This window comes from Siphateles boraxobius, unplaced genomic scaffold (genome assembly GCF_051911475.1).
Source record: "Siphateles boraxobius isolate OS27281-9 unplaced genomic scaffold, OSU_SipBor_1 65, whole genome shotgun sequence".
Taxonomy (NCBI): Eukaryota; Metazoa; Chordata; class Actinopteri; order Cypriniformes; family Leuciscidae; genus Siphateles; species Siphateles boraxobius.
The window spans coordinates 17,826,524-17,842,622 of record NW_027509192.1 but is presented as its reverse complement, the minus strand read 5'-3'; the positions used below and the strand labels follow the sequence as shown (position 1 = coordinate 17,842,622).

At 37.7% G+C, this 16,099-nt stretch overlaps 1 protein-coding gene across 2 annotated transcripts; it reads left to right on the top strand.

The window, feature by feature from the left end:
• The first annotated feature begins 741 nt into the window (after positions 1-741).
• spty2d1 (SPT2 chromatin protein domain containing 1) lies at positions 742-15,427 on the top strand. 2 transcript variants are annotated; one of them, XM_077211290.1, is made up of 6 exons: positions 742-1,271; positions 2,425-2,539; positions 11,336-12,742; positions 14,198-14,354; positions 14,519-14,596; positions 14,941-15,427. In XM_077211290.1, exons 1-6 carry the CDS (start codon positions 1,212-1,214, stop codon positions 15,038-15,040), a joined length of 1,917 nt encoding a protein of 638 aa, XP_077067405.1. In that variant the 5' UTR covers positions 742-1,211; the 3' UTR covers positions 15,041-15,427. The 2 variants fall into 2 exon arrangements, with proteins under 2 accessions (XP_077067405.1, XP_077067406.1); XM_077211291.1 differs by having other exon boundaries at positions 772-1,271; positions 14,752-14,982.
• Positions 15,428-16,099: the final 672 nt, after the last annotated feature.

Below are 16,099 nucleotides of genomic sequence, written 5' to 3'. Positions count from 1 at the left end.
GTTAACGAGTATTTCTGATACATATATATATATATATAATGTGAGTTCTATAAAAATTCAGAATGTTTATAAATCGACATTTAGTTGTGTAAACAGACCGCTGAACTGTTTCGTGGATCTATATCGACACCTTGTGGTGGCATTAAAAAACAATATTGCGTCACTCGCAATGTCTATTTTGCCTGAACAAGTCAAGACAATATTAAATTGCAAAATGATGAGTCGGTGTCGCAAGTCGGCTATATAATACATATTTAGCATGCAAAAGAAAACACGTGATATATATAAAAGAGTAGTATCGTTCTTGTATATGGTCATTCATATCATTCGTCTTTTTCTTATAAGTATGTTTTAAGTTTCTTTTGTTTATTAGTATTTGTTTAGCAACCTTCATTATGTATTTTTATTAATTGTGTTGATCTATTTATTAGATTATTTGTTTTTGTTTAGATTGTTATTTTCATAGTAATTTAGTTGCATTTAAAATCTCATTGGCTGTCTAACAAACAAAAACAAGAAAACACAAGAAAAAGCACGTGGTAAAATCTGTATGGACTTATCTTTTGTTCATTATATATATATATATATATATATATAACATAAAGGGTTATTTTGTTTTGTTGCTTGTGGTCAGCTATTTCTAGTCTAAGTTAATTGTGACTAATCAAAACTTTATAAAAAATGTTGTGAAAGAAGATAGAAGATAAAGTAGAAAATTGAAAAAAGAAGAAGAAAACGCATGTCTTAAAACCGGATGTGACGTAGAAATGTGAACCGGATGACGTGGGCTTGGCTGTCGTGTCTAGAGAACACAAATCTCACAAGAGGATTTCCATATTCACGTTTTTTTAAAGCTTTTCTCTTTAATGTCGTTTAATGACAATTTAGGGAAAGTGATACGGTATCACTGAGCAAAAACAGAACGGAACTTTTTATCATTAATCGTTCAAGCTCTCCGTTGTTTAACGGTTTAAATGTACAGCAGCTGATAAGATGACGGCCAGAAGCTGAAGCCATTAATCGATGGTTTTCTTTTTTTAGTTAGTGTCTGCTTCCTCTAAACTCGTTTGATTTTAACATCAGGGGAGATATCAGTTAACTCATAGATCGTGTTTGCGGGCACAAAGGCTGGCTGAGGTGAGTGTTTGTCGACTGGCGAGTGGTAGCTATTGCTATTAGCTAAAGAAGTGAGCTGTGGACAGTAAGGGATCATGGATTTCGACAATGTGCTTTCCATTGCCACCCAGAATCGAGGACTCGGCAGCGTACCGGTATGTATGAGGAGAACTATGCATGCACAAATAATATAGCATCATTTAGTCTGTGAAGTAGATTAAAATATGTGCAAGCGAGGCCTTTGGTAAGTTGGGTCCAACTTTATGTAGTTGTTTGATTAATTCAAATGTTTTACTGCTTTCACATGTCTAACTAGCATGTTTTATGTTAATATTAATAAAATGTGCCCATATATTGATATACAAGTCTAAGTCATGTGGAACTTTGAGGCGTATGTAATTTTATACACACATGCTCATACACATAATGCTCATACACATAATGCTCATACACATAATGTTATACACATTGCTATTGGGTCATACCGTGTCAACTCAACCAGAGGTCTCCGGCTAATTCTAAAAATGTTGATCTTTTTTTATTTTCTTTTTTCATTTACATAAATGAAGAAGATCCCCATATAAATGTGAGTTAACCACGCAAGACCTTGAAAACGTTTAAATCATTTTAAGATATCTTTAATACTATTTGAGTTACAGGCACACAAACTTTGGAAAAAGAATATTCATGGCACTCGTACAGGTTTATTCTATGCAATTGTGTTGACAGAAAAAAGAGAGACATTTCTAGTTTCAACATTTATTATTTAGTTATTCCTCTTTTAAAGAAAATCGTATCAGCTGTATGCAGAGTGACCCACATTTGGTTTTCGACCACTGAAAATGTTTACAATTTACTCATGGAGCCACATTAAGATCTACATATGTCTGGGATTGAACCATATAGGGCTTTTAAAATGAAGATACAAAACTACATTTTTGTTAACCAGAATCTAAAGGGATATTAAGAGATCTTTTAATAAAAAACACAATAAGAGCTTTTCCCCATTTTTGGACTGTCACTGTTAGCATAGAGTCAGCAGATTTTACCGATCTCAGTGTAAAGAGTCATTTTTACCCTCTGAAACTTGGCTCCAAATCTCAAAAGTGAATATTTTAATTTTGACCCCCCTTTTGCAAAATAGTGACTCAGTAACTATACATCCATTACATTTAATATTTTGGCTTTCATCACTATTTATGTTTGTCTTTCTTCAGATTTTTTTTTAACAGGATCTACAACTTCTCAAATGTGGTTGTTTTAACACGGAATGACCCTATTCCTTTCAATAATTTCTGTCTTTAATAGAAGCGGTATAGCTTAAAAACTGGACCACCCAAGAAAGATGACAGAGTCAAAGGTGTTAATTCGGCTGCGGTTCAAGCCTTCTTGAAAAAACAGGCCATGGACCAAAGGAAAAAAGGTACTTTTTTCCTTTGTAATCTTTGTTTTGCTATATATAATATTTCTCCTTAAAGCCTGCCAGCCAAGTCATTGTTTATGTCCTCGTGTCACTACAAACCCTGTGGACCACAAAAGATTGCTCTTTTCCACATGATTGGGACGGATGCTGTCAAGATGATAAAAACGACCTTAAATCGCCATAAAAGTAGTCAATGCTACTTGTATTTAGACATCATGTCGCCGATTTCATTGTAAAACAACCAACTGCTTGTAGACGGTTAAAAACCAGAAAAAATGTAAATGATAATAAAGAAAACCAAGACCTCAGATCTGTCTTTTGTGTAAGGGGATTTATAATACCTTTACAGTTGTTTCCTCTCAAAAAAATGTGATTTGCTTATACAAATCAAATATATTATTATATTAAATGTATTATTATATTATCATATCGTATCAAAATAAGTAGTTGTCAAAATCATTCTGCTGCCTTTCTCTGCTGCCCTGCTGACGCACTCCTCTAACATTTGCAGATAAAATGTAACTGCAAAACAAAAAACACTTTTCAGCACATTAAATGCACACACACCTGAAAAGGTAGCCCACATGAAACTAAATGGTTATTAGCTTCTTTAAAGGGCTTATTATAAAGTCATCCCATGCTTTGGACTATTTAGGCAAGGGCATGCACTTATTTAAATTTTTAAATACATTTTCTCCATGGAAATGCCTCTTTAAGAACTGTAAAGTGATGTCGCTCAGGATTTTTGAATCTGTGGAAGTCTGTATTTTTTTCAGAATCTGTATTTATTTATTTTTGTGGCCAATCACCAATTGGAAGCAGTATTGGCCGATACTGATCCCCGAGATAAATAATAAGCCAACTATTCTTAATGTTTTTTAAGTATGATAAAATAAGAAATGAAAACTATTATGAATGGCCAACTTTAAAACATAAAATGTTTCACATTTTGCTTGCCAATAAATAAAGATATTTATTGGCAAGCAAAATGTGCAACATATTTTATTTCCTCTCTAAGAGGTGATCAGGAACAGATTAGAGCTTAACAAATAGCCTATAGCATTCCTGTGAAAAAAACAACAACAGCATCAGTCTTTATCAACAGAGTAATTAAATGTAAAACACTACATGGTATTAAGTGTATAAATTAAATATATATTAATCATACTAAAGAACAATGAGTATTTACTTCTGTATCTTTTGTTGTTTGATTGTCATTTATGACAGACCTCAGCAGGAATATTAGGCTGCTGTCACTTCAAGACAGAATGCACAGATACGATATACTCTTTCACATCTGTCTTAACCCAATGATTTATGTTTACTTAAGACATAACCAATGGTGTTTTATGTCAATACTCTCCTAGCTGGGTGTTTTAACACATTTCTGTATTAGTTTAGACACGAAACCAAAGCTCAAAGTTTACTGTGCTTCTCCGTGTTCCATGCACAGAAAGCAGGATGGGGAACAGGATCACATTTGCGGCTTAATGCAGCGTCTTAATGTATTTATTGCGATAACGATATAAATATAGTACCATTCACCACTGTTTTCGGCTACAAGTGATAGCTGCATGCATTCTTGAGAGCCTCAATCAAACATTGATCTAAAGTAAAACATACCCTTTATCAAATATGCCCCTATAATATTACAATTACATAAAAGAAGAAAAAAGAAACCGTAAAAATCCAAACACCAGCCCATGCAGAAATGGAAAATTTACAGATAAACGTTTCTTCTATAAAAGTGCAGATGTTTAAATAGTGCAACTGTATTGAAAAACATCACACAATATTAATTACACAATAATAATTCAAATCAATTACAAGTTTGAAATGTAAACACAGAATCTGTATTTATTTATTTTTGGGGCCAATCACCAGTTGGAAGGAGTATTGGCCGATACTGATCCCTGAATTTATTTACACTCTCATGGTGCAAACAGTTGCAAAAAATAGTGCAAGGTAACAATCCCTACCATGTCTTCAGATAGGTTACAAAATTACGAGAGTGCAAATAATTAAGTTCTATAATTAAATAATGCTTAAGTAATTAGAACTAAAACTAACCATGTATGAAGGAAAACGTATGAATACATATTTGTAATTTTAACTGAATTTAGGACTGGTAGTGGTGCTTAAGATATTGTTGGTCATTCAGTGTTTCTGTAAAAAAAACCTAACACTGATAAGATACCTAACCTAATACTGATAAGATAATACTACTATTTCTACAAATTAAATTACTGTTAGAGAATTTACAGTTAAAGACCCAAGGACCAGATATGATTAATTAAGACCAGGAGTTAGATGTGCAGTCAATTTAAGACCAGAGTCAGAATTCTAATAAATTGAAGAGAATTTTTACTGAAGATAGTTTGCAGTTTCAAAAGCAGAAGTCCACTTCAAGACTCACAAGGAGTTCGTAGGCCGCCCCGTTACAGTTACAAAGATCACAGCAATTATATCCTTCATCAAGGTATAAGCTACGTCATTGCTTCAGGTTGAGTGATTCTGATTGGCTAAGAAATAGATAAACATAGTACATTTCCACACATGGATAGGCAGTAGCACATTTCCATAGTCTGTACGGCTGCCACCAGGACCCTGAGTTGGGTACGAGTGGCTCTCCGAGGTCACAAGACTGTGTTTCTAGCTGCCAACATGTTGAAGAAAAGAAGTCAGTCAATCTCCAATAATGCTAATTGTTCCTGAACCTGTAACCAAGAATACTATCACACACACAGACACACAGCTTCTTCAAGGTTGGATTTGGTCGGGCTCTATTTATAAACAGAAGATTCTTCCCAAAACATCCACATAACATGTTATTTCTCTCAGTGATAGGACACTTTAATATAGAACAGGAAATGCTTTAAATAAGAAATGGTCACTCAAACTATTGGTTCCAATAACCCTCGTGACCTATAGCTGTCATGGTGAACAAGAAGAGCAGATATACGTTTTAAAACATGAAGACCTTTCTCAGAAAAAAAAAAAAAAAAAAACGAGCCCATTTCATTTCTGGAAGCCGGGCTAAATGAGCAAGCACTGTTACTGCAATCCTGGCATGGACCATTTCAGTAATCGCACTGGAAACTTCTATAGCGAGGTTAAATCTCATAACCCTGGAGAAAGTCATTCAACTCATTTAATATTTAGAAGGAAAAATATTGATTAATACCTTGATTATAATCACTCATTAGATATACATTGAAGCAGCAGTGGATTCCAGGATCCACTCCCTTCATTACTAAAAATAGAAACCGCACTAAGGATTGATGAGCTGCTGGGTTCATGAATATTTATCACGTTGACTGAGTTCGCTCGAACTGATTTGCTGAAATCAAAACGGGGGCGGTAATAGATGAGCGCCATCCAATGAGATTGCTGTTTGGCTTTTTAATTTCTGCTTGCTCATAAAAGGCTGAATAATTCCAAATGAACTCTGTTCTTTTTACAGGAAAATACAACAAATTATATCGTTCACATGCATTACGTCAATTCTGCGTGGTATGTAAGACTCTCTCGCTCTCTCTTTGAGTGTGTGAGAAACTCTGAGTGCTCTCAGCAAAGCGACGGCGAGTCGTGCGCCTCACACTAGTGTTTATTGTGCGTCAAATACACTGTGCATTCATTGAGATGAACTGAAATAACGCTTTACGGATCGCTTGACAGAGCGAAACTCTCAAGCGCTCAGTGTTCCACAAGTGAAAATATATCTCTGTTCCAGATTGTAGAGGTAGTTCCTCGTTTAGCGATACACTCACGTCCTCCTTCCACCATAGCTGTTTTCGCTCTGCACGTGAGCTGCGAATGGGTCCCAAACAGAAATACGTCATTAATTAATAGTTATCGCGGGAAGACTTATCCTTATCGTGATAATTTTCACCTGTATATCGCAAGCTATAATATATCGCCCATCCCTAATTTGGACGTTAAGTTTGGGCTTGTAGGGAGGAAAGAAATGCACTAAAATATCACACTTGCTGTCATTGCCATGTCTCAGTCTGCTCGCAAAGACGTTGCAAATTTGTTGTCCTTTTCAAACACCTGGTGGAACTGCCAGAATGTAGTGAAACAATTTTAGATATGCAAAGAAAAATTGCAAGTTTTGCACCATCTGAATGTCTTTATAAAGACCACTGATCAAAGTAATATAAAGCTAAAGATTGGCGCCCAATCAATCAGAGCACCCTTATTATCGATAACAATAGTCAACAAATTTCGTTACAGATTTGATCAATTAGTTTAGTTGTTGAGGCCCTGTTCCAGTCATAGGCGGCCTTACCTATGTTTCACCCATTTCAATTGAAACAGGCCCCGCCCTCCGAGGCCCCCAAAACACCGGCAGAAATCCCATTCAATTTCTCCGTTGGATATTGATTTTAAGCCATATTCTAAACCATCCAAGGTCCAGGGCATTCTCAGCACTCAGACACAGAAGGGTGGATTTCTAAAAAGGGCTCAGGTGAAATCTACGCCCGCTGCCCGGTGAGCTCAGCTTCCCACGGTGCTGAAATAACACAAAGCCCATCATTGTATTTATGATAAGTTCGGTTCAGTGTCAGTCAGACACGTTTTCTTCTTTGCTTTTGTTAATAATTTAAGTTGAGGGGATGTTTGAGCTGTTTATTTTGTCAGCCCAGACAGCTGAAAATATACTGCGCTAATCAATTAAGCAGAGAAGTTGCCGTCCGTGAAAGGGCGAGGCTTATTCCAACTTAAAACGCTGTATAATTGTATATAGTTTTAGTCAAATAAGGTTGGATGATTTCTATGTTGAGCTTAGGGCTGTAGTCAACCAAAGAAATCCTTAGTCGACCAAAGTCCTGTCCTGCGCAACCATTAGTCGACAAAAAAAAAAAAAAGACGCGATGTTTTGCATTTTGATTGAACATTTATTAAACAATTGTCATAGAGCATTTATAAAACAACAACGAAAAAGCATCAATAATACATAAAACTATAATAATAATACAATTCTTTGAAAATTAAGTGATTTTTTTAACTGCAAAGTGAGGAGCTCTAGTCTATAGTGACAGTCACAATCGCGCACCTGACCACACCACACGCTACAAAAAATATAACTGCTCCTGCCAAATAATGAGAAATCCTAACAAAAGCTCTCGTTTATACAGGCTGTATATTCTTTACTTTCAAAACTATGGGTTAACTTTTGTCCAGCCGATCTAGGCGTTTTAAAACAAACACACAAAAAACCCAAATAGCCTAAAAAACAATCCTAATAATAATAGCTGTTGCCTATAGTAGGAAGGCATATAGGTTTATTTTCGTTTTGTTACATTATTTAGGCTATTTTCAAACGCGTAAAGTGTACAAATAAAAACAAAAACATAAGAAAACACAATCTTATCTATTGAGTCAGCATAATAAAGCCGTTAAGGGTACTTAAAGATCTGCAGGCCTAGTCCACCTTTTTTATGTTGTGGGCCAAAAACACTAACATGTCCACATTCTTGGGTAAAAGACAGCTCCTCGACTTGTTAACAATAAATCCTGCTTTGGAAAATATCCGCTCTGCAGGGGTGGAGGTTGCAGGGATGCAGCCAGACAAAAGATTTCGTGGACATTTTGTCATATATAGCGCCTAAAAACGCGTAGAAAACGCTAGGGCGCGCCGTGTTCTCCTTTTTCTAAAGCGCTAGGGCGGTCGCGTTCCGGAGGCGTCTGTGCTAAGCACAACCATCAGCTGCGCTCTCCGTTAAGGCAAGGAAAACGCTTGCGAGATTCTGAAAAGTTGAGATGAACGCTTGGAAAAAACGAGCGCGTCGCACCGCGACTGCGTCGCTTCCATTATGAGCGCGCCTACATTTGAAATAACGAACTTGAGCGCACAAGACGCGATGTGTGAACAGGCCCTAAAGCCAAAACAAGCAGGGTTCTAACTGAATGAATACAGCAAAACTACCTATATTGCTTACTGAGCGCGAAGCAGCAGTGGAGCCAGCCACAGGTGCGGTTCACGAGTGTTCCACGTGGTGCGCTAAACTGTGCCGCTGTTACAAAATAGCCTAAATTAAAGCATTTAAAGTTGGGGATAAAACGTATGTTAATTATATTTAGAATACAGGTATATATAACTACTTATAAAAGATTAAATATCAAGGAGTAAATCAATGAAAATTTCTTTCTATTTGTAAAAAAACAAAAAACAAAAAACTGGTCGACCAATGAGAATGTCAGTCGACCAAGACGGCATCGACCGATAAGTCGACTAAACGACTAAAGTTGACAGCCCTAGTTGAGCTACCTGTTCATGGAGCTGAAAGTGCACGTAATATAATAGTATACCATTGATGCAAACCAACAGGAATCCTTGCTTTTTCTGCTCTATTATGTTTGTTTTATATGGGTAGGGCCCCATATTAGTTGTTGGAAACGGGCCCCCGGATGCATAAGGCCACCATTGGTTCCAGTTTATTACAAATCTCTAACACACAAGTTGTATGGAACACTTTTTTTTAATACTTTATTTTTTAGTTTAAATTTAAAATAATGCCAGTATCTATTCAAATTTGTGTTAATTATAATAGTTTAAATTCTGTGGTACACAGAATATGTAATTGGGCATGTGTCCAATCCTGCTAATGTTCTGCAGATTGTAGCTTCAACATGCACCTACACACTTGCCAGGAAGTTTCTAGTATTCCTAAAGAGGCATGACCTTTGTTTGGTGGTTCAGGCATATTTAATTGTGATTTGAATGAACTCTGCAGGATAGTTGGCCATCCAGGAGCAGAATAGGACACCCCGTCATAGGGATTTGCAAAGACTTGAGGGTGAGAAAATGACAGAAATTTCAGGGCTCCAGACTGCTACCAAATGGTTGCATTTTGCGACCTTTTTTTCTTGCTGGTGTGACAATTTTGTTTAGGTGATGATACACAGGGCAACTTTTTGAGTAATGTTGTTGAGCGATTGTTGCTTGGGCACTTTCCCATTGAGAATGGCAACAAATTTAAATCAGGATAATTTAGATCAGCCGTGGGCCCTGTGTGTCACCTGGTTGCCTGTTGACGGCAGCATTGCCCAGAAACATTGCTCAAAAAGTTGCCCCGTGTATCATCACCTTTCAGACTGATCTCATGAAATGGCGTATGTATGACACGCCAATTCGTATTTCCATTTTTGGCGTGCTATCAACACGCATAATCGCTTTTCAGCGTGTTTATCAACGCCTTTGACTTAACGTTATATTACTGTATTATGTATATATAGATATATGACCTACCCCAACCCCGTCCCTAAACCTACCCGTCACTGGGGTTAATACCATTTATGAGTGTTCTCCTACCATCCTAGGAATAAAAAGATCGCTCCACAGATGTAGATATAGATTTTGCTTCGTTTCGCTCGGACATTTAACGGCGTACACATACACGCGGAATCACTCGGACATTTAATGGCGTAGACATACACGCAAAAGATTTCGGCGTGGACATACACGCGGATAGCTCAAAATGCGTATAGATAACACGCCACTTGACTTGAAAGTGGCGTGTATGTTTACGCAAAGTCATGATGTCATGTTGCACCTTTAGAGGTCGCACTGGTGCCACCAGCACGCTAACCATCTGATAAGAGCTGCCATTTCTTTTGCCTATGAGAAACATCAAACGGCAAGCGAAACGAAAGCAGAAAGAAACTGCACTTCTCATTTGAGCTGAGCAGCGCAAGACCGTTTATCAGCTCGGACCAATATTAGACCGCAGTGTGAGCTCAGTCAGAACTCTTGCTTGACGATCTCAATCACACGACACCTTTACTTCACAGTGCTGGGAGATCTGACGAGAGAGCGTTTGAATTCGCCGCAGTATTAATAACACTGCTGCAAAATATAATGAGAATCAATCAAATCCGCCAAAGAATTCTCACAGAAATCAGATCAAACAGCGCTGACATGAAAACAAAGAGAAACATTGTGCCATGAAAGAGCAAGTTATAGAAGGCTTTTCAATCCACAACATTCACCATGGATTAAATATAGTATTGCTAAAACTGTAACCATGGCATTGTGACAGAAATAGTCGATTTTTTTTACGTTATTCGTCTCAGGCTTCGTACAACCTTTTAAGAGTGAAATTCACTCTTCACACTTTTTCAAGCTCTAAATAATAATAAACTGTTTTTTTTTAGTGTGGTCATTTGTAAAACTAAAATTTAAAGACAGATATAGGAAAACTGACAATTTGTGGCAAACAAACACTTTTTAACAAAAAAAGACATGCCATTACCACTATAACCAATAGATGGCGGCAGAGGCGCACTTGTTAACCATTTCCCTCCATAATATATCGAAAAGTCACAAAGTCTCATGAAAAACAAAAACTTTTCTTCAAATTGTGACTGATTCACACAGAAAGCAAGTAAAGAGCACTCTTTTTATAATCCCTGATGCTGTCGGTCAGTTCAGTATGATATTGTAGTACAACAATTGTATGTTTAATAAGAGTAGAATATTAAAAATTTTCAGTACAAAATTAGGTTTTTGCATTTTACTGTCATTAATAAAAGTTAGTTTTATCTGCATCTCAAATCAAGCTGTTACATTTCTATTATATACACATGTAATATTATTATTAACTAACTTTTACTTATTAATGCAAAGCAAATGTAATATATATTACCTCAATGATAAAAAATCTCCCCAGAGCCGCCAAATCAGTTGCTGGTGTCACCATCTGTGAAACTTAGTGGCATATGTTAGTCTGGAGCCCTGAAATGGCACTCACATGATGCATATTTTGATGTCACTTTGCTTCTCCTTTTTAGAAATCCAGAATAAGAAGGCAAAAGAAGAACTGTTAGCCAAGAGAGTGGAGCTGAAATCAGACAGGAAGGCGCGGGCAATGGCTTCACGAACCAAGGACAATTTCAAAGGATACAACGGCGTCCCTGTCATAGACCAGCCCAAAAAGAGGCAGTCGAAGGGAGACAGATCAGAAGAGCAGGAAAGGTCAAACGGATATGATAATGATGATGATGTTGTTGATAATTATGACTATGAGGGTACGGATTCTGAATCTGATGAACCTGAACAAAGCAGGCCTGTTAAGCCTCAGCCTCAGTTTCGGGCTGAGTTCTCCAACAAAGCTGACAGCAAACCGAAAAAAGCGAGTGCTCCAGCTAGGCCCGCCCCGCCATCAATGAACTTTGCAGATCTCTTGAAACTTGCGCAAAAAAAGCAGTATGAACCTGTTGAAATAAAAGTAGTGAAGAAGACCGAAGAGAGGCTCAGAACAGCAGAGGAGATTCGAGAACTCGAATTGGAGCGCAGGGTTAAGACACAGAATAAAGGGAAGGAAGCAAAACCAGACAAGAATTTAGGACAGAAAGACAGCAGATCTCAATCCAGCTCAAATTCTCAGAAGAAGAATGTAGACCGAGACGGCAAAAATGGGAAATTGCCTAAGCCACCAGTAGAAAAGCACCAGTCAAGTAGTGCCAGCAAAAAGCCAAAGCTTCAAGCATCCAGTGAACGAACTCCAGGTTCTGCCAAACTACATGGAGACAGAAACAACTCAGGCTCATCAGGTGTCTTAAATGGTAAATCTGCCATGAAATATGGTGCTCAGTTTAACACAAAACAAGCACCACCTAGACCATCGCAAGGCCAAAGGCCCACAACCTCAAGTGACCTTACCCCAAGGAAGGGGAATACTTCAGTATCTCAAGGGAAATCAAGTATGTCGGGAAGTCGCACTGTAGCTGCTCCTGGTGCATCTAGATCAGGGCAAGGGCCACACAAAAACTCTGGGCAGGGGAGACCTAGTAGCTCCGATAGGGGTGGGCAACCTCAGAAACCAGCAAAACCAGTACATTTATCACGACCTGGGAGCGTTGCTCCACCTCGACCTGGTAGCAACGGACTTGTACGACCCTCTTCTGGTGAGCCCTCAAAGCAACCAAGACCAGGTGGTAGTTTTCAAGGTCAGCAAGTTCCTGGAAGCTCCAGGGCCTTTATAAATGGACCAAGTAGGATGGGAGGTAGTGTTTCTGGGAGACCGGTAAATGGCATGGGATCTGGGCCTGGTAGACCTCAGTGCACTGTTGTTTCAGAGACTATTTCATCAAAGAACTTTGCATTGAGACCTGGGATGGTTTCGAGGCCTCCGGGGCCACAAGGCCCCAAGACCGTGATTGGCCCCTCCGGCCACAGAGTCTTGGTTAAACCTCCTGGTAAGAGATAAGAGAAGCGTTTCATTCATTCTAATTGTTAATATTGTGAAGATAATTACTGTTTCAATAGATCACAATCTCAGATACCCCAAAATAATTCCTATTTGTCCCTTGAAAGAAACATAAGATCCATTAATATAAAACATCTTACAACAGAAGTAGGCATTACAGGCTTTAACGTTATACGCATTTCAGAAATGTGTCATGTTAACCCGTAACAGAATATAAAGTGTTAGTCACTTACTGACCTGGTCTGTGCAAAGGTTTTATTGATCTCATGTCATGTATAATTAAGTTGCCGTCTTTATATGCAAGGATACCAGAAAGATATACCATTTTGAAGTCACCATGAAATCAACAGTGTTTGTTAAATTATGTATTTGTTTACATAATATTTTTTATAAATTCACTCACGTGATCTGTTATCAAAACAATAACTTTCCCTTCCCCTCGCACCCACATCTCTTCTCTGAGGACGTGTACCAGTGTGAGGGCATGAGATCAATGAAATTAGCAAGCAGCAATGATCTAATCAATTCAGAAAGCTGAAAAGATCATTGTAATTTATGTTTCATGCTGACATTCATGTACTTGTTTGTTTGCAAATTGAGGGGACAAGTGGAAATTATTATTGGTGGTAATTGACAACTCATCAAAGATGATTAATCCCTGTGTCGTGAAAAATCCTATCCCGTCGCAGAGACCTCTATCCCTCATATTCAAACGCCATTCCATGGCTTTTTATGATACTGTAATTGGTGTCCGATTAGAAATTAAGATGAATTTGCTTTACTATATTTAGTACTACAGAATGAAAATATGCTAAAGTCTTTTAAATTACTTACAAATTTACCAAAACTAAAAATCCCTTAACTTTTCCCTTCGGTAACTTTCGGCCTTCGGTTAACAAGTTAACATCCAAGCCTACTAGCTTAGCATAGTGCTAATTAGCTTGAAAGTTTCTTTTGATTTGCTTCAAGAAGATTTTGAGATAACATGCTATGTTTTTGAGGAAGGGAGGAATACTGGGGGGAATTTTAGGACTTTCCAGACAGGGATAGGATCTTATACCACATATTATACAATACCGTAATATTCCTTTAATTGTACTTGATGGGAGTTGATCATGGATGCTCCTGCTTTGTCAAAGGCAGTTGATTTAGTGAATCATCTGCAAAAATAGGAATCCCGGGTTTTTTTTTTTTTTTTTTTACATACTCTGTAGTTTATCAAACAAGCGGAATTAATTTGGGAATCAATTCTTACGTTAATTGTCTTTGAATTGCTGCATTGAATTTGCAAGCGTTTATGAATAAATATGAATTATTTACACACACCTTCATTCTTGTTTTCATGAATGAGGCAGGTTGTCTTTAACTTGTAGTCGGTAGCAACATGTGTGTTTATGCGTGTTCTTGCATATTTTTGAAGTCGTATCCCCTGCTATTTTTGAAGGACCGTCGTTGCCCCCCATAACATCCACTTATAAACGCAAGTATGAAGAAGAGGAAGAGTACGACTCGGAGATGGATGACTTCATCGACGATGAAGGAGAAGACCAAGATGAAGTTTCAAAACATATCAGGGAAATCTTTGGCTATGACCGGAACAAGTGAGTTCTTGCCCATTTTAAGGTTACATAAAATATCCTTTGCCTTAAAATATACTCAAGTATTTGATCTTGTTAAAGGTGGACAAAATTTTGCGTATTTGCATAGAGCCTTAAAATACGAGTGTTTTTTGCATATATTGTGGTAACGTCCTTCGTTTCAATAGATATAAAGATGAGAGCGACTATGCACTGAAGTTTATGGAGAGCAGCTGGAAAGATCAGCAGAAAGAGGAAGCAAGAAGGTAAGCCAACACATTCAGCTGCGTACTGTGAGTGGACAAACAGTAGCTTTGACTAACCCATGTGGTTCATCATAATTTTCAGTTTCAAATCATCACACTATTGCCTCCTTTCCGTGTGTTTCTTGTGCTATGCCTTGCCCCGATTGTCTGATTAGCCTGCGAATGGCAGTGCTTGAGGACCAGGAAGAGGAAAGACGAGAACTTGAGGAGATTAATCGGAAGAATGCCAAGAAGAGAAAATGAATATATTTTCCGATAGACTGAAATAAAATGCTTCTCTCCCTTTAACGCAGAAGACCGGAGAAAGTTAGTTCCATAATAACATCTGTTTTTTTCTGCTTCAGTTTACGCCTGGGTATCAAGGAGGATGAAGAAGAAATGCGACTGGAGGAGGAGGAGATGAAAAGAAAACTAGCAATGAAAGCAAACCGGAAGAAGCTTTAGTTCAGTTTACTTGACTTTGATCTTGTCTTATTTGGTTGGAACCGAGCGGAGTGGAAATGTGCCACGGACATTGTTACACTATTTATTTGAATGGCCAAACCGTGGGCAGGTTTGCACTATCATGAGCCCATCTGACGTAGCTGAGCTTCGGAGAAAATTATGTATGAAATTAATATCTGAGAATCACAATGGCAATTTTTGTATCTGTAGAAACAATGTAAGTATATTGATGTGGATGCCTTACACCTCAGGCACCAACTTCTTCAAAATTGGTCCTGATTTCGGGAGAGTTATTTTATTACTTATAGTACTATTTAATTGATGAGGAAAGACAGAAGACTGCCATTTTTTCCAATGTATTTTTTTTGTTAAAATTATTTGACAGATGCTTTTGTCCTGTCATTTGTTAATTCTATATTTTTGCTTTAATTGTGGAATCGTGTTACAGAAATCTGAAAGAAAAAATTAGTTAGTGGGTGTGGAACTCAAATATTAACTTTGTCACTTTGCACATGGTCTTGTAATGCGAATTACATCATTCAAATTTCAGCATGTCTTGCTTTTAGACAACTAGTTGCAATGCCATGGTATTCTGTGAAGAACCTTTAAGCTCATTTGATACTATGGGTTACAAATGCAAATTAAATATTATTACCACCACAGTACTTTTTAGGGGTTATTAATCCGGACAGCCATTGTAGAAATTAAGCACGATGCTCAAATAAAGTGCTAAAGTGGTTTTGACCAACAGAGTGCATGACTCGCTATAGCTATGGATAAGGAATGCTAACATTTGCCTACCTTTACTAATTATTTGCCCGCTCTAATTTTGTCACTGACCAGACTAGAGTGAAAGCCCGCTCATGTTTTACCATCATTTGTCTTCATTATCTACAGAGTAGGGCCGAGCGGGGCACAACCTAACGCGGGGCTAGTTGTAACACGCATGGTTTAGAACTTTCCACACATCCTAGCATGATAAAACGTATGTATTTACTAGTTGCCATTTCAACACTATACTGAGAAAATAGTGCCAAAATTTAACCATAGCAAAAGTAC

Excerpts from the sequence above, each read along its gene's own strand:
- spty2d1 (XM_077211290.1), top strand. The coding sequence starts at position 1,212 with ATGGATTTCGACAATGTGCTTTCCATTGCCACCCAGAATCGAGGACTC. Across the intron at positions 14,355-14,518 it reads TTTGGCTATGACCGGAACAA|ATATAAAGATGAGAGCGACT; the intron begins GTGAGTTCTTGC and ends TCGTTTCAATAG. Across the intron at positions 14,597-14,940 it reads CAGAAAGAGGAAGCAAGAAG|TTTACGCCTGGGTATCAAGG; the intron begins GTAAGCCAACAC and ends TTTCTGCTTCAG.